The sequence below is a fragment of the Vicia villosa genome, linkage group LG6 (genome assembly GCF_029867415.1).
Source record: "Vicia villosa cultivar HV-30 ecotype Madison, WI linkage group LG6, Vvil1.0, whole genome shotgun sequence".
Classification (NCBI taxonomy): Eukaryota; Viridiplantae; Streptophyta; class Magnoliopsida; order Fabales; family Fabaceae; genus Vicia; species Vicia villosa.
In genome coordinates this window covers 53,918,764-53,942,089 of record NC_081185.1, presented here as the reverse complement: position 1 = coordinate 53,942,089, position 23,326 = coordinate 53,918,764, and the positions used below count along the sequence as shown (strand labels likewise).

The following is a 23,326-nucleotide window of genomic DNA, read 5'->3' as shown; positions in this document are numbered from 1 at the left end:
TGTCACTCTTTTAATGTTTGTGGTGGAATAGTAGAAATACCTCTCTGTAAAGATGATTTCATGTCTCTTTACTATAAATAGAGATTTAATTCAAGCTTCAACCTTGAGCTCTAAGCAAAGCACCAAAAATAACTAATTTCCCTAATTAGTTCTTCGAACTACATTAAGCTCTGACTTCCATTAGGGATATGTAGGCATGAGGTTCACAAGGAATCTCATCGAGCTAATAAAAAACCAAAAATAGTCAGTCTGTCTGTCTTTCTTTTAATTCAATTCAATTCCTTCTCCTAACACAAAGGAGAAACTTTCCCAATCATTCAGCAACAAACACAAACACATAGACACAGAGAAGGTTCCCGTAGAGTACTACGGATATGTAGGGTGCTTAAACTCTTCCCTATGTATAACCGACCCCCCGGACTCCAAAATTTCTAGTCTAGGCGAATCCCCACACTTAGCAAACTCCTAGGGTTTATTTGAGATCTTTTTCCCCTCTCCTACTCTTTAGGATAATTAAAAAGTTCGTGTGATATCATAGGAAGAACTGAAACAAAATTCATCCCACCCCGGGCGCATCCTCCTTCCAAATTTCGCGTGAAGGGTCTAGCGTGCCGTCCTCCCAAGTGAAACGGGGAGGTAAAAAAAACGACACCACACTCATATCCATTCTTGGAGATATCTTCTCGAGGCTTTCATTAAGCCCTATCAATACAATGTCGATATGGCGCCTAATTGAACCCAGTTGCAGGGTCTAGTGCAAGAGTCCAAGGATTCTTTCAAAACATACACTCAGAAATGGCGTGAATTGGCAGCAAGAGTTCAACCTCCCATGACTGAGCGTGAGATGATTGATATGTTCACAAGTACTCTATCTGGACATTATTATTTGGCTTGTAGTACGTCCACAAGTTTCGCCGAAATGGTTAGATGTGGCGAACGTGTCGAGATGGGCTTGAAGATGGGAAAGATACAATTGGGTGGTGTCGCTAGTTCCTCTGGTGGAAAGAAACAGTCGGAGGGGTATACCAGAAAGAAAGAAGGAAATACGAATGATGTGCATGGGCGGAGTGGCCAAGGAAGAGGCAATTCTCAAGTCAATGCTGTTACTATTCCTGTGCCACAGCAACAACAATAACAACAGGGGCAGCGCCCCCAATATCAGAATAACCAGTATCGGCAGAGAAGGGATAGAAATATTGATCTGATTCCTATGACTTACGCTCAGGTGTTGCAACATTTACTCGAGATTGAGAAGATCACTTTGAGAGATGCTCCAAACGCTCCAGATACGCAATCACCGAACTACAACGCGAATGCACGATGTGCTTTCCATGCAGGTGCTACTGGACATGATACAGAGAGGTGTATTGCGTTGAAGAACAAAGTCCAAGACTTGTTGGATCAAAAGATTATTCAATTCACTCCTGCACCCAATATTGTCAATAATCTGATGCCTACTCACAGAGGTTCGGGTGTGAATGTCATCGAGAGTGAAGAGATAAGTGTTATATCTGATGTGGGCTGTTTGGCTTTTCCTCTTGTGTCTGTGAAACAATATCTGGTTAATAGTGGCATCTTCCCAGGTTGCGGTATCGATTGTCAAAATTTCAAGAGTCAACCCGAGGGTTGTGCTGATTTGAAAGGTATGGTACAAAAGTTGATCGATGAGGGTCCTCTTCAATTCTATCGAAGGTTGAGAGGTGCGAGAAATAAGAATGGCGAAGTGGCTGTGATTTCAATTCCTTATGAGCCTGTTATTCCAATATGTATTCAAGTGCCTATTCAGATAACCGCCAGTATCCCATATGAGGAACAACCAGCGACGTTGATGATTACCGTGCCAGGGCCAGTTCCATATGAGAGCGAGAAGGCCATTCCTTGGCATTATGGTTCAGATGTGTATTACTATGGTACGAAGAAGGAGGATGGGCCATCTAAAGAAAAGTTTGTGGAGGCCGCAGTTTCAAACACTGATAGTTTTGCCGACAATGGTAGGATCACCCGTAGTGGTAGGGCGTTCTCCCCTCAGCTTGTCCAAAACAATGCAGATGCGCTGGCTAAGGCCAAAGGCAAACAAGTGGTGACAGATGTCCAGAATTCTCCGACTCAGAATGGGGCACCTGATAATGTTGTATCTTCCAAGGATGTGGAAGAATTGTTGAGAATCATCAGGAAATCCGATTACAAAGTTGTTGAGCAGCTGGGTCAAACCCAATCAAAGATTTCCATCATGCAACAGTTAATGTGTTCAGAAGGTCATAGAGATGCTCTCTTAAGAATTTTGAATGAGGCTTACGTACCATAACAAGGCTTTGCATATTTCGATCGAGTGTAAGGGGACGACTTTGTCCCGTGTTCTGGTGGATACTGGTTCTTCCCTGAACGTACTTCCCAAATCGGCTCTCATGAGAATTGACTTTGCTGGTGTTGAGTTGAGGCCTAGTGAGTTGGTGGTGTGCGCGTTTGACGGTTCAAGAAGGTCTGTGTTCGGAGAGGTAGATCTACCAATCCAAGTGGGTCCTCAGATTTTCACCACAACCTTTTATGTTATGGATATTCAACCTGTTTACTGTTGTCTGTTGGGACGACCCTGGATTCACAAGGCTGGCACTGTGACATCCACTCTTCATCAGAAGTTGAAGTACCCAGTTGACGGTAAAGTGGTGATGGATTATGGTGAGGGAGATTACATCGTGAGTCACTTATCTTCTTTCCGATACGTGGAGATCGAGGGTGAAATACACGAGACGCCGTTCCAAGCGTTTGAGGCTGTGAATGCTGTGAGAACTCCTCTTTATGAGATAACGAAGCCAGAAACGGTTATGTCTTCCTTGAAAGACGCTCAGGTTGTTGTTGAGACTGGAAAGATGGAAGGCTGGGGGCAAGTAATTGACATGCGGCCCAAGTTTGACAAGAATGGTCTTGGTTTCAATCCTAGAAAGCATAATGCATCTCTCAAGCCTGATATCCTTAGCCCGATCAAGTTTGTGACTGGGGGTGTCATTCAAGACGGTCAGGTTAATGCCATTACCAATGGCGAGGAGGTGGATAGTGACTGTGATTTTGATAGCTGGATTCGCTCAAGTATTCCTGGGGAGATGCCTCGCAACTGGACAATTGAAGATGTCATTCAAGTCACACAAGCTCAGGAGTAAATTTCTTGTTTTTTACTTTTCTTATCATGCCATAATTCTTACGCTCTGCCTAAGGCGTAGTGAATCATTTGTAGGGCCATGCAATTTGCATTTTCAAAGTTAATCATGAAATAAAAGGACGTTTTTACATTCAAATGTTTTGCTCTTTGTCTTTCTTTTTAAACTTTTTCCTTTAAATGGAAATGTTTTCGCACACACTTGCACACAGCTTAATAAAAATAAAACTAAAATAAAAACATCAATCATGCAAATGTTCCACCACCACGGATTCCATTGGTAACAATTCCGCTATTGCTTATTATGATTTTGACAATCCGATCTACAAAGCCGAGGAGGAAGCTTATGAAGATTGTGATCTCCCAGATGAGTTGGCCAGATTATTAAAACAGGAAGAGAAAGCGATTCAGCCGCATCAGGAGGTAATTGAGATGGTGAATGTTGGTACTAAAGAATAGGTCCGAGAAGTTAAGATAGGGGCTGCGCTTGAGGATAGTGTGAAGCAGAGGCTTATTGCTATGTTGAAAGAATATGCGGACATCTTTGCTTGGTCCTACGAGGATATGCCAGGTCTTGATACAGATATTGTGGTACACTGTCTACCTCTCAAGGAAGATAGTCCTCCTGTCAAGCAGAAGCTTCGAAGAACTCGCCCAGATATGTCTGAGAAGATTAAGAAAGAGGTTGAGAAACAGTTTGATGTTGGCTTTCTGCAAATTGTTAATTACTCGCCGTGGGTTGCTAATATCGTTCCTGTACCTAAGAAAGACGGAAAGGTCAGGATGTGTGTGGACTACAGAGATCTGAATAGGGCGAGTCCGAAAGATGATTTTCCTCTTCCCCACATTGATGTGTTGGTGGATAATACTGCTCCTTTCAAGGTGTTTTCCTTCATGGATGGCTTCTCTGGTTACAATCAGATCAAGATGGCACCAGAAGACATGGAGAAAACCACGTTTACTATACCGTGGGGAACTTTCTGCTATAAAGTCATGCCTTTTGGGTTGAAAAATGCAGGGGCAACGTATCAGCGCGCCATGGTGACTCTTTTTCAAGACATGATTCATAAAGAGATTGAAGTGTATGTCGACGACATGATTGCAAAATCTCACACTAAAGAAGAGCACTTGGTTCATTTGCAGAAGTTGTTTGAAAGGCTTCGGGAATTCAGACTAAGGTTGAATCCAAACAAATGCACTTTTGGAGTGCGATCTAGAAAGTTGTTGGGCTTTGTTGTTAGCGGAAAAGGTATCGAGGTTGATCCTACAAAAATAAAAGCTATACAAGAGATGCCTGAGCCGAGAACAGAAAAAGAGGTTCGTGGTTTCTTAGGGAGATTGAATTACATTGCTAGATTCATCTCTCATCTTACAACCACTTATGAACCAATATTCAAATTGTTAAGAAAGGATCAGACGGTCAGGTGGAATAATGATTGTCAAAAAGCATTCGAAAAAGTGAAAGAGTATCTGCAGGAGCCTCCGATACTAATGCCTCCAGTTCCAGGAAGGCCTTTGATTATGTACCTCATAGTTCTTGAAAATTCAATGGGATGTGTGCTGGGTCAACATGACGAATCTGGCCGAAAAGAGCATGCAATATACTACCTTAGCAAAAAGTTTACCGACTGTGAATCCCGATATTCACTACTCGAGAAAACTTGTTGTGCTTTGGTGTGGGCTGCTCGCCGGCTGAGGCAGTATAAGTTGGTTCACACCACCTTATTGATTTCCAAGATGGATCCTATCAAATACGTCTTCGAGAAGCCCGCTCTTTCCGGAAGAGTAGCCAGGTGGCAAATGATTTTGACTGAATATGATATCCAGTATACTACCCAAAAAGCCATTAAAGGTAGTGTGCTGGCGGATTATCTTGCGCACCAGCCTATCGAAGATTATGAACCGATGAAGTTTGAATTCCCCGATGAGGATGTCCTATACATCAGAGATTGTAACATTCCTGGACCAGAGGAAGGACACGAACCAGGATCGCGATGGATGCTCGTGTTCGATGGTGCCTCTAATGCACTCGAAAATGGTGTTGGAGCGGTAATCACTTCTCCATCAGGTTTTCATATTCCATTTACAGCCAGAATTTGTTTTGATTGCACTAATAACATGGCTGAATATGAAGCTTGCATCTATGGTATTGAAGCTGCGATCGATTTGCGAATCAAGTACTTGAAAGTTTATGGGGATTCCAATCTTGTCATTAGCCAGATCAATGGAGATTGGGAAACTCGCCATCAGAATCTGATTCCGTACAAGGAGCATGTGATGAGACTCATTCTATATTTTGAGGAGATCACATTCGAGCATATTTCTAGAGAAGAGAACAATCTTGCTGATGCTCTCGCTACTTTGGCTTCCATGTTCGAAGTGAAATGGGCCAATGAAGCGCCTAACATCACCATCAACAGGTTGGACAAACCAGCATTTTTCTTTGAGGTTGATGTCGAATTGGATGGTAATCCTTGGTATCATGATATCAAAAAGTTCCTCGAAACTCAAGAATATCCTCCCGAAGCGTCGGTGACTGATAAGAAGTTTCTGAGAAGGTTCGTAGCTAAGTTCTACCTCAACGGTGGGGTATTGTACAAGAGGCATCATGACGGTGTGTTGCTCCGATGTGTTGTGAAGGAAGAAGCTTCGAAAATCATAGAGGAAATGCACGAAGGCGAGTTTGGTACCCATTCTAGTGGGCATACGATGGCTAAGAAGATCCCGAGGGCTGGTTACTATTGGTCCACTATGGAAACTGATTGTCATAACCATGTCAGAATTTGTCACAAGTGCTAGATCTATGCTGACAAAGTGCACGTGCCGCCTGTGTCTTTGAATGTCTTGACTTCTCCGTGGCCTTTTGCAATGTGGAGCATTGACATGATTGGAGAGATTAAGCCTACTGCTTCCAATGGACATCGCTTCATTTTGATTGCCATTGATTACTTCACCAAGTGGGTTGAAGCCGCATCTAATGCGAATGTCACCAAGCAAGTGATTACTCGCTTTATCAAGCATAACATAATTTGTCCTTATGGAATTCCCGAGAAGATCATTACTGATAATGGATCGAATATCAATAACAAGATGATGAAGGAGCTTTGTGAGTCCTTCAAGATCAAACATCACAATTCTTCTCCGTACCGTCCAAAGATGAATGGCGTTGTTGAAGCGACCAATAAGAACATTAAGAAGATTGTGCAGAAGATGGTAGTGACCTACCGAGATTGGCACGAGATGCCACCTTTTGCTTTGCAGGGTTATTGCACCTTTATGCATACATCGACTGGGGCAACTCCTTTCTCACTTGTTTATGGTATGGAAGCGGTACTACCTGTTGAAGTTGAGATTCCTTACCTAAGGGTTATGAAAGGCGTCGAGCTTGACGAGTCAGAATGGGTACAGAATCGGATGGATCAGTTGAACCTCATTGATGAGAAGCGCTTAGCGGCTGTTGGACATGGTCAGGTGTACCAAAAGAAAATGAGAAAATAAGCGGGTGCGACCCCAAAGCTACAAACCAGGTGACCTGGTACTCAAAAGAATCATCTTTCCTCAAGGTGATCCTCGAGGAAAGTGGACTCCGACGTATGAAGGCCCCTTTGTTGTGCAGAAAGTGTTCTCTGGCGGTGCCATGATGCTCGCGACAATGGATGGCGAGAACTTTCCGCACCCTGTGAATGCAGATGTAGTCAAAAAATACTTCGCATAGACCTGATAAAAAGAAAAAAGAAATAAAAAAAAGAAAAAAAAAGAAGGAAAAATGAATTAGGCAAAAGAATGAAAAAGAAACAAATATACCCGCTAAGTTGAAAACCCGAAAGGGCGGCTTAGGCAAAAAAGGGACAAAAGCGAATGACTACATCTCGCGTGCCACATTAGCGATCACTCTTCATACATGCTTAGGGCTCCCGACCGAGGGATAAGCAAGACTCCGTTGTTCTTGAGTTTATGAATCTGGCAACTCAAATCCCTAAAGCATTTACTATTTCCAATCGTCGTGTTTAGGGCTCCCGACCGAGGGATAAGCAAGACTCCGTGTTCTTGAGTTTGTGCATCTAGCAACTCAAATCCCTAAAGCACCCACAAATCCTCGTCAGGTCCACAAGTTCGATGACGTAACATCAATCGGTGGTTAAATCGGGCAGTGATCAATCCTAATGAGTACGGTCTTCCAAAGCAAGGAGATGAGAGCGTCGAGGTTATAAAAGTGATAGCGGGATCGAAACCAATGGATATCCGTTTCACATTGCCATTTCTCTTATATTCAAAGAAATGTGTAGTTACCTCTTACTAGGAGCTACTTCTACTTCTAAAATGTGTTCGCTCCTTTACGAGCATTCTGTTTTCAATTAATGAGGATATGGTCATCTTAAAAAGATGTTTTCTTTTACTGTTTTGTTTGCATAAAACGTCCTGAGTTTGTGTTAAAATTTGCATATGAAAACTGCATTGCTTTTACAACATATGATTAGAAATGATAAAACCTTTGAATTTACTTCGAAGTTTTGTTTGATTAGGATGGAAAATGCCATGCTATATGCTGGGGCATTTTTATTTGTTTATCTCGCAGGTATGTCCTTGCAAGTGCATCGTATCAGCACAGTGGCGGATCTAGCCAAATGAGAGATTCTCATTCCCCAGCTGAGTACATCTAGATGAGGTTTTCTTTGTTCTAAGATTCTCATATCCTCAGCAAAGCACATCTCAATACATTCTCCATACTCCAAAAGCCTTATTCCCCGGTGGAATAGCTTCTCCCCAATTGAATCATGATTGAATGGTGTCTGATTCCCCAACAAGCTCCTAATGAGTTTCCTTGCCCGAATGCCTCTCTTTCCCCAGTAGAGCGCTTCTCTCTCCAATAGATGGACCTGTTTCCCCCAAGAGAGTCATCTTATTCCCCAGTGGATTTATCTTGACAAAATTTTCTTGTGCTGAATTCCTTATCCCCAGCGGATTTCTTATTATCCTCAGCGGATCGCTATGCAGAAGTATTCATCTTTCCCACTGAGCTTTTCCTCAGCAGAGATTCATATGCATCCTCCGCAGAATCTGTGTTCTTCAAGGATTTCCCCGGCGGAAAGCATCCTATGCAAACAAGTCAGGTTACTCCCCATTGGGGTTCTCTCTATAACTTGCTATGTCTCCTCATCCCCAGTGTGTCGAGAATTTGCTTCTCCTGTGAAGTTGCCAGGGTGTTCCCCAAGCGGTTAATGGGGATGTTTATATCCCTAAGCATGATTTATTCCCCAATCAGAGCTCGCGTCTAGATTTGATCGTCTCTAGTAGATTTCTGATCCATCTTTGCCAGCTCGCAGTTTGTGACTTCTAGTCACGCCTCTTGTCCTCCCCGCAGAGTTTCGTGCTCTCTCCAGGACTTCTTCAGCAATTCAGTGCTCCTCCGTTGTCTCCCTAAGCAGCGTTCGAATCATGCATCACTCGCATTGCATTCTCTAAGGGTACAGCATTTTCCTTCTCAGGAACGTTGTCCCATAAACATTCATACATGCATCATGCATAAATCATATCATATTTGTTTCTTTCTACAGGAAAGTTATCAAGATATTCTAATGCCTCTCAGAGAGCAATTCGCTTAATCATTATAGGTGTAATCCTGATACTGAGATCAGAAGAGGATCGTTAATTCACCTGATGAAGACATTCCTATTCCCGATGCCCCCAGATCGGTGGAATATATTTGTTCCTATCCTGATATTCAGTTCAGTTGAAGGAGCCGCCTCCGGATCTCTATCGATCCGTCCTGAAGATTTATTTTCATTCAAAAGAAGACTTGTCTACCCGTTTCTGACATTTCTTTTCCCGGCGTACACAGTTCGGAAGAGATATTCGTTCCTATTCCTGATAAATCAGACTTTCACTGAGGGAACCGCCTCCGGATCTCGTCGATCTTCCTAAGGAGCAAGCCACTGATGCCCAGATCAGATGGAGATATCTGCCTGATTGACTTTGTCATTCAGAAGATGATTGTTCTACTTATTTTCTATCATCGAGCCTAGATCAGTTCAAAGACTTCCTTTCCTAACGTACACAGTTTGGAAGAGATATTGTTCCTGTCTTGATAAACCAGACTTTCAGTTGAGGAAACCGCCTCCGGATCTCGTCGAACTTACGAAGGAGCAAGCCGCTGATACCTAGATCAGTTGGAATATCTGCCTGATGATTTAATTGCATCAGATGGAGATGTCGCCTTGGTACCCAGACCAGAGATACTTACTGCCCGTTGATGCCCAGATCAGCCGGAATATCTCATTTCGATCCCCAGATCGACTTAGACATCTGTCCCCGATTCCTATTCGGAAACATCTGCTACGCCTGATGCCCAGATCAGTCGAGATGTTACTTCTCTTGATGCCCAGATCAATTGAAGTCTTTTCCCCTGCCTGTGGGGTTATCTGTTCCTTCTTATCGCTAGTTGGAGCTACTTAATTATCCAGGTCAACTGAAGTTTTTTCTCCTTGCTTGCGGGAGGTACATTACTTATTTTAACAAAGATGGAATCTTCTGATGATCAAGAGCACAAATTATCGATTTCATTCTGGTATTCAATCTCCTTCCACCTCAACGGTTCGAAACATACGTTTCTCACTCGTCAAGTTCAAGAAGTTTGAATAGGGGCAGCTGTTGCACACCAAAATTTGCCCTCTTTATTTGAGTTATAAGTTATTAAAAACGTTTATTTCGTTGTTCAAAATTGAAGAAAAATAATAAAGAGTTCTTGTGGTTTTAAGAAAGTGAGACGTGAAAAAATGGTTTAAATAGTGTAATAGCGAGAAAATTCATAAGTGCTGTTTGGAAAATGATATAAGCTGAATTCCCGCATGGTCCATACCGTTTCGACGATATTTACAATTTTCGTGTTCGGCTCGGAAGCCAGTTCTTTGAGGAAGGTGGTCAAAATTGGCAAATTACTTGGATTTTTATAAAGAAAAGAGTGCTGAATGTAGGGTTTTGGATCTCGGAAAATTCATATCTCCTAATCCGCTAGTCGGATTCGCTCGAAAATTTAACTGGAGCTCCGTGCCATCATTACCAAGAGTTCATATGTTCGGACCGTCGGCTGATTATGCACCGAAAACTCCCAGCATTTTAAGGATCGTCACGTTCTTTCGGTAAAAAGTATGCTTTCGAGTATGTCGCGCCGAGTTTAAAAAATCGTAACTTCTTCGATTTTTATCGTATGAAGCCCATCCGGCAGCATTTTCTCAGAAATTTCGTTAGCTTTGATTCTTCGGCACACGTACATGTTCAGATTTTGAGCCAAAGATGGAGTTTTATCGAGTTCTTTGAGCGGTACGCACAAAATTCTGCACAGTCGCGCCAGGTGGATCGACGTTTCTCGTCATTCAAGCGCGCGTAATTTCTTCGTCGCTTATCCGATTGAGACGATTCTTGCGGCTATGATCTACAATTTTAGTCATCTTCGAGTTGACGTCGGTCCGGCTCGCAAAATTCGCACTGGTTCGCGTTTCCTCGAAAACGAGCAAAAAAAGACACAATTAAGGGCGTTTTGGACATTTCACTACCTTCACTATATAAGTCATTTTTCTTCATATTCTCTCATAACTTGACTTCACCCAAAAATTCATAAACACTTTCTCTCAATTCTCTCTCAATTCTCTTGAATCAAAACCACAAATTACATAAAACTTTCATCAAAACTCATCAATTTTCATCAAGATCAAGAACATGGATTGAAGAATCAAGATTCGGAGTTCGAATTTCTTCCCCTCTCCTCACTAGATCTCACGCGCCTCTCTCTCTCTTCTCCCCTTGGATTTTGCTCTCGCGTTCGTGTCGCGTTCGTGTTGTGTTCCATTCGTATCGTGTTCGTGTTCGCACTTCGGTTTGGATCTTCATCCGCTCGCTCGCGGGATTCCTAGTTTCTTCTCTTTTCGTCGCTATAGTTTACGGATCATCATTCGGAGTTCGAATTTCTTCCCCTCTCCTCACTAGATCTCGCGCGCCTCTTTCTCTTCTCCCCTTGGATTTTTCTCTCGCGTTCGTCTCGCGTTCGTGTTGTGTTCGCGTTCGTATCGTGTTCGTGTTCGCACTTCGGTTTGGATCTTCATCCGCTCGCTCACGGGATTCCTAGTTTCTTCTCTTTTCGTCGCTATAGTTTACGGATCATCATCCGTTTGGTATTGATCCCGTTTCATTTTATTTTTCTCGCACTTTATCGCTTTCTCGCATCATCCTTTAACATGAAAAGTAGGACCTAGACATGCATCTGGCCAAGCCCTCGAAAGAGGCTCTGTTTTTGTTGGTGTGTTTACATTTGTGCTTTGCGGCAGGGAGTCACGGTGTAATAAGTCCTATATGGCACTCCGTTAAGTCCTCATGGAAGGCATGCAGGAAGTGTTAGAAATCAACCCCCGCCCAGTCTCATCGAGTCTGTTCAGCATGCGCACGCTACGTGTTGCTCGCTTCTGAACCTGCACAAGATCTTGTTATCGAGTATGTCAGGAAAAAGGTTCATGTAGCCGGACCCCCGCCTTTCCTATAGCTCGCCTCGCTCGACGTTGATGCTCGGTGTACGCACGCACCGTTTTCCTTTACGATCCGTGATGGCTTGGTTGCTGAGAGGGACCCGCTCCTCTTGTCTATGGCCCGATCATTTTCGCGAGGTCTAATTCTTGGTTGACTTGGGTGAGTTTCTCCCCTTGGCTATGGCGGGAGCGTCTTTCTACCATTCGGCCAGTGCCGTTTGTTTGTTTGCTTTACGAGCGGAGCTCGTTTGTGTGATGCTATTTGTTTGCTTTCGCTTCTCCCCGTAGGTTGATAGTTTAGTTTAGGCTGGTACCCTTTGTATGCTGACATTAGGTAGCAAGTTTTCCCCCTTAGCTTAGGTCTTCCTCATGCATTCTTTAAAACACAAACCACACTCTTTGATTTTCTTTTCTTAAGAACTTGTTATTTCCGCTCCATTCCCAAGCGTAACTTTCCAAAGGTCGAGCAGCGGAGTGTGAATGTAACTCGTTCACCTAAAAAACACAAAACAAACAGAAATTAGTTAGCCGATCTACGGTACCTCTGATTCTACAAAACGGATACGTAGGCAGCGGGGTAGGGCCCGAGCGAGTATAACTCTTTCTTTTCCCTACATTTTGCAATAATGTTAGTCCAGATTAACGCAGTTTGCTTGCACACCCATAGTCTTAGACACAAGCGTGGATACCATCGAGTACGATTGGCGCGTGGGGTGCTAATACCTTCCCCTTGCGTAACCGACTTCCTTACCCTTTTTCTCTGGTCGTGAGACCGTTGTTTTGTTTTGTGGTTTGCTGGCATTCCCTTCCTTTTCAGGATAAATATGTTAGTGGCGACTCTGTTAATTTTCGCGGTAGCGACACCATCAAATAGAAAAAAATTGTTAAGTCAAAACCTATGAAGGAGACTTACCAAAATTCAAAATATCCCTGACTGCAATCTCAAAATAAACAGTTCAGGAAAAAGTTAGGGATAACAAAGTAAAAAAAAAAGTGGTTGCTACAAATACTCGACAGAAGAAAATATTACAAAAAGGATGACTGCCACTAAATAAACTTCCGGTACCTTAACCATCATCAAATGACAGTGTTACGACTTCAAGCTCCGCTAGGACTTAAACGTAGAGTTAACTGAGCCTAAGATCGAAGAACATCGCGAAGATTGGGATGGGTACAAATAAAACTTTGAGCCATTATCCTTTCTTTCTTAAATCGTGAACCAAGCCACGTTACAACCCTTGAAATTCCTAACTGAAGCATGGTTAGTTCGAAAGCATACTGTCACCAAAAAGGTATCCTGACTCTTTAAGGTCTACCATAAGTGCTGAGTTGATATCACGTTCCTACAAATATCACGCTTTTACATCTTTTGTTTTAATGTTTTTCAAAAATCAGGACAGACATATGCATTGCATCTCATGAATTCATTATTAAAAATATTCTGCTACATAATTTCAAATGTTAGCATCAGGAAAAATCTACACAGCGTACGACTAATGACTAAAAGCCAACTCGACAGATGAAACCACTTTAGCAGCAATATCTCTTACACCTGATTAAGTTGATTAGAAGTCAATGAATACAATGGGCGTGACATGCTTTGTCCAATTAATCTAGGGCAATCAGGTCAAGATTCAAAGAATCTCTAAAGAACGTTAAACAAGCAGGGGCATGCATCCAAATGTGTCTAAAGCTACCTCCCAATCAACCAGGGGCATCATCATAAGTTTAGGCGTACTAGGGGCATGTCACCCATAGTAAAGACCTCATAAGGTCCTCACAAGGCGAATATCTTCAAATTCTCTACTAGCTGAGGCAAGGCTATGCGAGGCCTGTTTAACACTTCGACCAATACTCATTGGTGTGTCCCAATCAATACAAGTCCAGGAATGGCGGTTACTATAACCATTAGGGGGCAACGTTCAAGGCATCCATGTCTTCTAATAGAGCCAGTTTCACAAGATCATATCCCCACATGTTATTTCTCAAGAAGCTATCTCCGAATAATCTCTCCTCCAACACGGTCTATTCAAATTCTCCATCTCCATAAAGGTTGGCACTCACAGTCGAGCTTGGTCAGATTGAACATCAGAGATTCTATCCATCTCTTTTATCTCCGGCTAGGGTACGTCAAGATGAATCTTTCAAATCACTTCCATCCCCAAGCAAAAGTCAAAGATCTCCAACTAAATATTCTCGAGCATGAAGCGAGAGTTCCTACTAGAATGGGAAGACTTGTACTCCGTATTCTGTGCAAAAGTCAGGGATTTATTTTTCCCCCAGACGCTACTACCATTTGATATCATCATTAACGATATTTTTCTTTCATACATCATGTACCTCATGGAATATGCATAACACTCTCATTCATTTAAAAAAAACATTACAATACAGGCATCACGACATTGCATAAAACTAATGTTGCTTTTTCAGTATATTTCTACAAATCAAGTGAACATTATCTCCTAGATATAAGGCAAAGATAATCAAGTCAATGATTTAATTCTGACACTCATTCAAGACAAAGATTTAGTTTTGATGCTTAATTTTGGATATCTTCTAGAGATAGTTCAGAGATAATCAAGACAGAGATTTAGTTCTGATACTTAATTTTGGATATCTTCCAAAGATAGTTCAAAGATAATCAAGACCGAGATTTAATTTTGATACTTAATTTTGGACATCTTCGAAAGATAGTTCAGAGATAATCAAGACGGGGATTTAGTTCTGATACTTAATTTTGGATATCTTCAAGTGATAGTTCAGAGATAATCAAGACAGAGATTTAGTTCTTATACTTAGTTTCGGGTATTCTCCGGAGATAGTTCAGAGATAATCATGAAACCTCCAAGATCTAATTCTATCACCATGAACGGCATAGACACGATCATCTCAAAGATCTAATTCTGCCACCTCGGATGGTGCTAACACGATCAACCTTCAAGATCTAATTCTTCCACCTCGGACGGTGCTGGCCCTAAAATTCAGTAGATTATAGGTAAAGATCAATCCAATCAAATCCCCGTTGTTGTTTCTCGCTATCTTAAAACTCATTCCAATGGTGAATTCATTTTTTATCTTTATTGGGCTATTGCTTATTATAATTATGGTTCATCTTATTACCTTAAGTTACAATCATGTGTTCCCTTTACTCCTGTTACTCGTCCAAGGATTTTGCTTCATGATACTTCTGTTAAAGATCATGTTTTTTTTTTTAATTTTATTCTATATGCAATCAAGGATCTTACTGTTATGTTTCAACTTTCATCGTTTTATGTCAGTTTCCCTTCTCAAAATGAATGGCTTAAGTTCATTCAAAAAGATTTTCCTTACAGTTTTATTTACCTTGGTAACTTCATTCTGCCATTTTTTATGAATTCTTGATGGACTTGAAGCATAATAAAAGAAAAAAAGATACGTCAAGAGTGTAAGAAGGTTAATAAAATTCATTCATATTACCATATATTAATATATGTACATATAGGTTTTTCAGTTGGCAATACGGTGACTTATAACCAGTGGCATAATCATAATGTAATGCAAAAATGATTCTTTTTTCGTTGATATGAACTTGGTGACTTGATAATTTTAGACTCACAAATCAAATGATATTTTTAACTACAGGTTGAAGCTCGGAACTTTGTTATGAAACGACTCCGGGGTTATGTAATTAAGGTAAGTTAGGATTATGTGTACATATAACAAAGATTATATATGTAGTGTGTGCTTTATGCAATTTGATATTTGACTATATAAGTTGAACTTTTATATCTATAAGACAATAGTAAGCTTATGTTAAATTGACTAAGGCTATGTGGTCTTCGGGTATGAAAACTTTTAATGAAATCTTAGTTCTATATTTATCTGTGCTTCATAAGTGAAGAAATTTTTTCAAAGGGTTGGATCTATCAGAATTACATGGCCTTTTTTCCTATGTCAAGGATTTCCTCATGTATTGATTGCATATTTGTCATCATTAAAAATTAGTTATATGCAAACTAAATGTAAGTTACAACTTATAATCTCAAACTTTCACCTATGTGCAGAGTAGATGTTAGGTTTGTAAAGGTGCAAATGGAGACTAAACATCTAGGAAATTTCTTCACCCACCTCCTAACCTTCTTGGCCACCTCCGGTGAATTTACCAAAATACCCCTAGTTTCGAAAGTTCATTTCCGAAAACGTACTTTTTTTGAAAAAAAATGTGTTTTCGGAAATGTATCTCCGAAAAGGTGTTTTTTTAATATAAAATATTGATTTCGGAGATGTATCTCCGAAATAAAGTTATTTTTCAGAAGTTTGGTGTATTCGGATGTTCATCTCCGAATTCACCCCCCTTGGAGGAATTCGGAAATGTACTTCCGAAATAATGTCTGGACAGAAGAAAAATAACAAACAAGAACGATTCGCTTTATTTAATCGGATGAAAATTACATCGATCACATTACATAAGATTAAAGTTACATATTGTTAAACACAATAATTACACTTTCTTTACTTTTACTGTTTTTACATCGATTCACTTTCTTCACATCACTGAACCAAACCCAACCCTTGTTCACCTACCTCCTCCTTTTCATATTCCCGGTAATTACACTTTCTTTACTTTTACTGTTTTTACCAAGACGTGTAGAAATTGTTGCCCTTTTGGTAACATAGTTGTTATCATTTAAACATGTTTGTAAAATATCTTGTAGGATACTGTATGAGTACAGTTAATGAGTACTAGTATATTCATATATATGAAGCGTGCTTTAGTCAAGTTTAACCCGATTGATTCTCGTATATATGACGGAGGAGGTGAATGTCCGGAGGAAGAAGAACCGGCGGTACGTCCACCGCGAGAGCCACGGCCACCACCACCACCACGGCCTGATCCTGCAGCATTGACGAATGATTGTTAAGCATGTGCAGGAGATGGTTGACTCCGACGATTTTCGGGATGGTTTCCTCCACCGTGGCTAGACATTATGATGAAAGCGGTTACAAGCTAGACATTGTGATTGGAAGAAAAATGGGTGAGAGAGCAGGCTTTTAAGTAGGAAGACGATGGAGGAGACGTTGCAACAGGTTAGAAAGTCCTGATCCTCTAGAAATCCATACCACATTGTAACTTACCAACATAATAAACAACAACAAAAACTATACACTTAAAGTTCAAAAAACTTATGAGCAAACTATACTTACATCATAGTGGTGTAGATCCTTATCAGCCACTCGCAACTGAAAATGATTAGCACGAACTTGAATTTTCCTTCCCAATTGACCGTAACCAGGTCGGTTAGGGAACCTAACCGCCTTCTGAGACGACGGAGCCGACTCTAGAGTAGCCTTCTGTTTAACTTCGGCAGTCAGGCTCTCGATGGAAATCGGAGCCGAACTCAAGGAAGCAACCGGCGCAACAACATATGGAGTAATAACCGGCGTTGCAACAGATGGAACAAACGACGCTGCAACAAGTGGACGAACAACCAGAGCTGCAACATATGGAGGAAAAATGGGTGAGAGAGCAGGCTTTTAAGTAGGAAAGTGTTACCACATTTCTTAGAAGGTAACCGTCTGAGAGTGGTGGGGGAGAAAGAAAAGGCACTTAGAAATTTCAAATCAGGTTGATTACAACTCATTTTTGTCCTGTAATGGTGAATAATTAAGATAAGAAAAGGCACTTGTAAATTTTTTGAATTTTTTGAATTTTTTGGTGTTCCGGAGATTCATTTCCGAATTCAAAAAAAAAAAAAAAAACTTCGGAAATGCATCTCCAAAACAAGAATAATTTTGGAATTTCGCTGGAGTGACCCACATAGGGAGGTGGCTAAAGAAAAATTCAACATCTAAACCTCAAACTTTTTGAAAAGAAAAACCATATATTTTGAACTGACCAAACAACGAAGAACTTTGTCCAGTTTTATGTTTGATCATTAAATTAAGTTAAAATCGTGTATTTTTTAATTTATTTTCAATCAATTCAAATATGAGAACGTTTGTTATTCAAAAAATCTAAATGTGTTTGGGAAAAATACTTATTAGGTTAGATATTTGACAGATTTACCATTTTGTTCCTTTGTAAATGCATTATCAATTGTAAATTTTTTAGGTAGTTGTTCATCTAATTCTAAACTCTATGTTGTCTTTCTATTATTTTATTTATGAAGTTCATTGCACTTTACCTCTTTTGCCGCTATTATGAGTTTTTAATATACACATGAATATTTTATTTTTTATTTAATATTTGCTATGAAATTTTAATTATTTTTACACTCTATGCAATTCTTCTTCTTCTTCTTTTTTATTTATGATGAATATACCTACTTTATTTTTCATAAACATTGATTATAAAATTACTTTAAATTTGTTTTATAAAGAATACGACCAACAAATTTATATTATTTTACTATGTAATTATTTATTTATTTTTTAAATAATTGCATTCCTTAATTGAATTTAATTTATTATTAATTAATATTATGAATTTAATGGAAATACACCGACTGTGTAAAACAGTTTTACACTGTCAGTAAAATCCAAACTGTTAAATTTTATAAAAATTTGACTTTTTCTTTAAATTAAATATAAAATATTTCTTTTTAAGGATTCTGATGCACCGACCGTGTAAAAAGTTTTACACTGTCAATGCACTAACTTTAAGCTCTAATATTATTATGATAACAATTTAATTTTATTATTATTTTTAAATCATGATATATTAACTAACATCATTTTAAAACTTTTCTCCACTCTCTCCACTTTATATATAAGATATTATTTAATATATACCTTAAATATAAATATAAAATTTATTACATTAAAAATTTTATTTTAAAATTTATCTTTCATTTTATATTAGATCGGTCTTGTATAAACATGGAGAACAACTCCACTTAAAAAATGCACACAACAACCAGTTTTTACTATACTACTATATTTTTATCACACATATTTTATCTAAAGTTTTTAAACATGTAATTTATTATTTTATATATTTAATTTTATATTTTTTTTATAGAAAATAGTTTTCGTGCATCGCACGGATACAACTACTAGTATATATATATATATATATATATATATATATATATATATATATATATATATATATATATATATATATATATATATATATATATATATATATATATATATATAATGTAATCCATTTTAATTGCTCTACTTTAATCTGCGGGTTAAAATCTAATTTTTCTTAAAATTTTAAGTTAATCTCTATTTCATGGAGAATGACTAACAAACCTTTATTGTGTACGTCACACGAAGAGCTATTAAGGGAAATTTTCTTAAAATTTTAAGTTAATCTCTATTTCATGGAGAATGACTAACAAACCTTTATTGTGTACGTCACACGAAGAGCTATTAAGGGAAACACATCATTATAGAATTGCGTGCAAGTATTTCTGTACTTTGACCTTTAAAAAGTTTTCTAACTTTGAAATTTGCTACAGATTTTTCTATGTAATTCAGCTATATGTTGAATTTTTATTCAGCAAATAACCATATCATTAAATTTTTACTTGCATAATATTCCAGTTTAATGATGAGCCCTTTAGTAAAAGTATCGACTATCAATATAATTTGTAGCTATAAATATATTTTTTTTTAGAAATCAAGATAATTAGTAGAGAGAATTAAGGGTTCTCCAGCCCGATTATAAAAGAGAAAACGGGAATACTCCGTCAAGGAAAAATTACAAACCAATTACATTACAAAAGATAGTACAAAGGTTCCTTACAAAACTCGTAAAAAAAATAATTGGGATGAGTAATTTGTCCGCAAAACGACCCTCTTCAAGCCAACATCTTAATATTCCAAGCAGTGTTGTTGACACTCCATGCCTCTTTACGAAAACAAACACCATTCCTAACCAACCATAAGCACCAAGTTGTAGCAAACCAAACTATGTCCAACTTTCTATCCAACACCAATTTACTATGAAAGAAAAAGTGTCAATGCATAAAATTTGATAAATACTCTTCTTCAAAAAAACCCCTTTACCTACCCAAAAAGCTATCTCACTCCAAATATTTTTCACCACCAAAGAACCAAAAAAGAAATAATCCCTTGTCTCCATACTATTACCACAAAAAATACATTTTAATTGTTCAAGGGAAAAGACATACCTCTAAACACCAAGAGGTCCTTCATAGGAAGTTTATTGTGAAATAGCCTCCAACCAAAAACCTTTATTTTAAAAAGAGCTTCCATTTCCCAAAAAAGACCGAAAGCTTCCGCATGATTAATAGGAGGACCATATAAAATATGGGACTTTACGTAGAACTCATAACATGAAGCTACTGTTCCAAACCAAGAAACACTACGCAAACAACAAATTAGCAGAGAACTAACCATTATATTTAAAAACTTGACACCAAAAAATCCATATTTCAAATGCTTAAGTTCATCAAGTGTGTACACTTTTGCCTCTTGTTTTCAGTGTACTTTTGTGCACTCATAACTGACTCTTCTTCCATGACACTTTCACCATCTTTACAAAGCAGAGAAGCAAGTGCTTTGTTGAAGTGGAAAGAAAGTCTTGACAGCCAAAGCCAAACTACATTGTCTTCATGGAGTGGCAATAATTCATGCAACTGGCTTGGAGTTTCCTGCAATGAAGATTCCATGTCTGTCTCGACAGTAAATCTCACAAATATGAGACTGAAAGGTACGTTTGAAAGTTTTAACTTCTCGTCCTTTCCAAATATTGTCACTTTTGATCTTCGTGACAACTTGTTGTATGGAATTATCCCACCCACAATTGGAAAATTATTAGAGATAAAGAAAATATATCTTCTGAACAATTATCTTTCTGGATCTATACCTAGCGAAATTGGCAAGTTATTGCACATGAAAAAATTATTTCTTTCTGGAAATTATCTTTCTGGATCAATTCCTCGAGAAATTGGAAAACTGGAGAACATAACCAATCTACTTCTTAATGACAATAATCTTTCTGGTTCTATTCCTAAAGAAATTGGAATGATGAGATCTATTGTAGACATAGATTTGTCAAATAATAATCTGTGTGGTAAAATTCCAGCTGCAATTGGAAACTTAAGCCATTTACGATATCTCGGCTTTCCGGGAAACCATCTCAGTGGAACAATTCCTATGGAATTGAATATACTTGGTAATTTGGAAACATTCAGTGTATTTGATAATAATTTTACAGGTCAGTTTCCTCAGAACATTTGCGTTGGTGCAAACCTGAAATATATTGGTGCTTACAATAACCATTTCATAGGGCGAGTTCTAAGGAGTTTGAAGAATTGTTCAAGCCTTATTAGACTTAGGCTTGAAAATAACCATTTTGAGGAAAACATAACTAATTATTTTGGTGTAAACCCAAATCTGAAGTTCATGGGATTGGATAACAATAATTTTTATGGCCACCTTTCATCTAACTTGGGAAAGTTTCATAACTTGACACATCTTCACATTTCCCGAAATCATATATCAGGCTCTATACCACCTGAACTCGAAGAAGCATCCAACTTATATTCAATTGACTTATCATCAAACCATCTTACAGGAGAAATTCCAAAGGAGTTAGGAAACTTGACAAAGTTGGGCAGACTCATTTTAAACAACAATCGTCTGTCTGGTAATGTAAAAGTAGCATCCCTAAAGGAACTTGAAATCTTAGATGTTGCAGCAAATAATCTAAGCGGTTTCATCCCAAAACAGCTTGTCACTTCGTCCAGATTATTTGACCTAAATTTGAGCCATAACAAACTTAGAGGAAATATTCCTGATGAGTTTGGTAAATTTCATGCCCTTGAAAGTCTTGATCTGAGTGGAAATATTTTGGATGGAACCATACCACAAATGCTTGGAAAACTGACACACTTGGAAACATTGAATATTTCGCATAACAACCTTTCCGGATTTATCCCTTCTTCCATTGATCAGATGATTAGTTTGTCATTTGTTGATATATCATACAACCAATTGAAAGGTCCACTTCCAGATATGCGAGTATTCAATAATGCAACAATTGAAGTGTTGAGAAATAATTCAGACTTGTGCGGTAAAGTTTTAGGGTTGAAGTCGTGCAGTGGATCTCATAATCATAAGACTAACAATCTGATCTTATTGATAGTTTTACCTCTAGCACCAGGAATTCTAATGCTAGCATTTGTTTGTTTCAAACTCTCAAAGCATTTATGCCGAACGCGAACCACAAGAGACAATCAGGATGGTGGAATTATTGTTGCTCCAAATAATGCATTCACAATATGGAGTTTTGATGGGAAAATGGTGTATGAGAACATCATTGAAGCAACAGAAGAGTTTGATGACAAATATCTCATTGGAGTAGGAACACATGGAAGTGTCTACAAAGCTGAGTTGCACACAGGTCAAATTGTTGCTGTTAAGAAAATTCATTTAGCAACAAATGGAGAAAATTCTAATATAAGATGTTTCACAAGTGAGATTCAAGCTCTGACAGAAATTCGACATCGTAACATTGTGAAGCTATATGGATTTTGTTCACATTCACGCGTGTCACTTTTGGTCTACGAGTTCATGGAGAAAGGTAGTTTGGAAAAGATTTTGAAAGATGATGAACAAGCAATTGAATTTGATTGGAATAAGAGGGTGAATGTCATTAAAGATGTAGCAAATGCTTTATGCTATATGCACCTTGATTGCTTCCCTCCGATTGTTCACCGAGATATATCAAGCAAGAATATACTTATGGATTTAGAATATGTGGCTCGTGTCTCAGATTTTGGAACAGCTAAACTTCTTAATCCTAATTCAGCCAACTGGACCTCTTTTGCAGGCACATTAGGATATTCTGCTCCAGGTTAATTTCATTTCAATTATTGACAAATTATGATATAATAAGCTTGATAATTTGTGTTTGCTAATCATTATTCTCTCTCTATTTTGATTTTGCACAGAACTTGCATACACAATGGAAGTGAATGAGAAATGTGATGTGTATAGTTTTGGAGTATTGGCATTGGAAATACTTCATGGAAAACACCCTGGAGACATTATATCTAATAGTATACAGTGGAACACTATGGCGGGACCAACACTGGATACTATGTCATTCATGGATATGTTGGACCAACGTCTCCCTCGTTCAATGAATACTAAAACTAAGCAGATATTATCCATTACGAAGACATTAATTTCTTGCTTGGATCAAAGTCCACGATCTCGTCCAACAATGGAGCAGGTTTCCATGGAGATTTCAATAGCATCATACTTTTGTTAAATGTTTGGAATTGAATGTTGTTTTTTCTTCTTAGTTTTTGTAATTTTGTAAACCTTGCTTATTTAAGTTTATTATTTCTAAACTTTGGTTGCCTTATCATTTTAAATAATATTTTAATGTAGTTTTGATTAGATTTGAAGAAATTTTTTTCCATAGAGAACATGATATTTTAAACCATTTTGGTGAGTTGAGCATTTGCAATAAATCTTTGTGGTTGACAAACAGTACTTCAAAAGTTAATCTTATCATAAATTAACAATTTTGACAAGGGAGGTAAGAGATATGATTAATTGATATTTAAAGAGTTAAAGTTTCCCAGTCTTCAATTCTACGTGAAAATTGCTATATATAGATAGACGATTTTAATTACGGTTGTTAAAACCATAGGGTAAACTAACTATAGAGTTGAAGTGTGGGGATAGG

General features: G+C 38.5%; 1 protein-coding gene across 1 annotated transcript; it reads left to right on the top strand.

Moving 5' to 3' along the window:
• Positions 1-2,867: 2,867 nt before the first annotated feature.
• LOC131613678 (MDIS1-interacting receptor like kinase 2-like) lies at positions 2,868-22,903 on the top strand. Its single transcript, XM_058885326.1, has 4 exons — positions 2,868-3,057; positions 20,108-20,376; positions 20,452-22,483; positions 22,581-22,903. The coding sequence occupies exons 1-4, from the start codon at positions 2,868-2,870 to the stop codon at positions 22,901-22,903; spliced, it is 2,814 nt and encodes a 937-aa protein (XP_058741309.1).
• Positions 22,904-23,326: the final 423 nt, after the last annotated feature.

What these genes read in the sequence shown, in the direction of transcription:
- LOC131613678 (XM_058885326.1), top strand. Translation starts at nt 2,868, where the DNA reads ATGGAAGGCTGGGGGCAAGTAATTGACATGCGGCCCAAGTTTGACAAG. An exon ending in CGAGGAGGTGGATAGTGACT is followed by an intron (nt 3,058 to 20,107) that starts GTGATTTTGATA and finishes TCTTGTTTTCAG; the next exon opens with TGTACTTTTGTGCACTCATA. An exon ending in TCTCGTCCTTTCCAAATATT is followed by an intron (nt 20,377 to 20,451) that starts GTCACTTTTGAT and finishes TTAGAGATAAAG; the next exon opens with AAAATATATCTTCTGAACAA.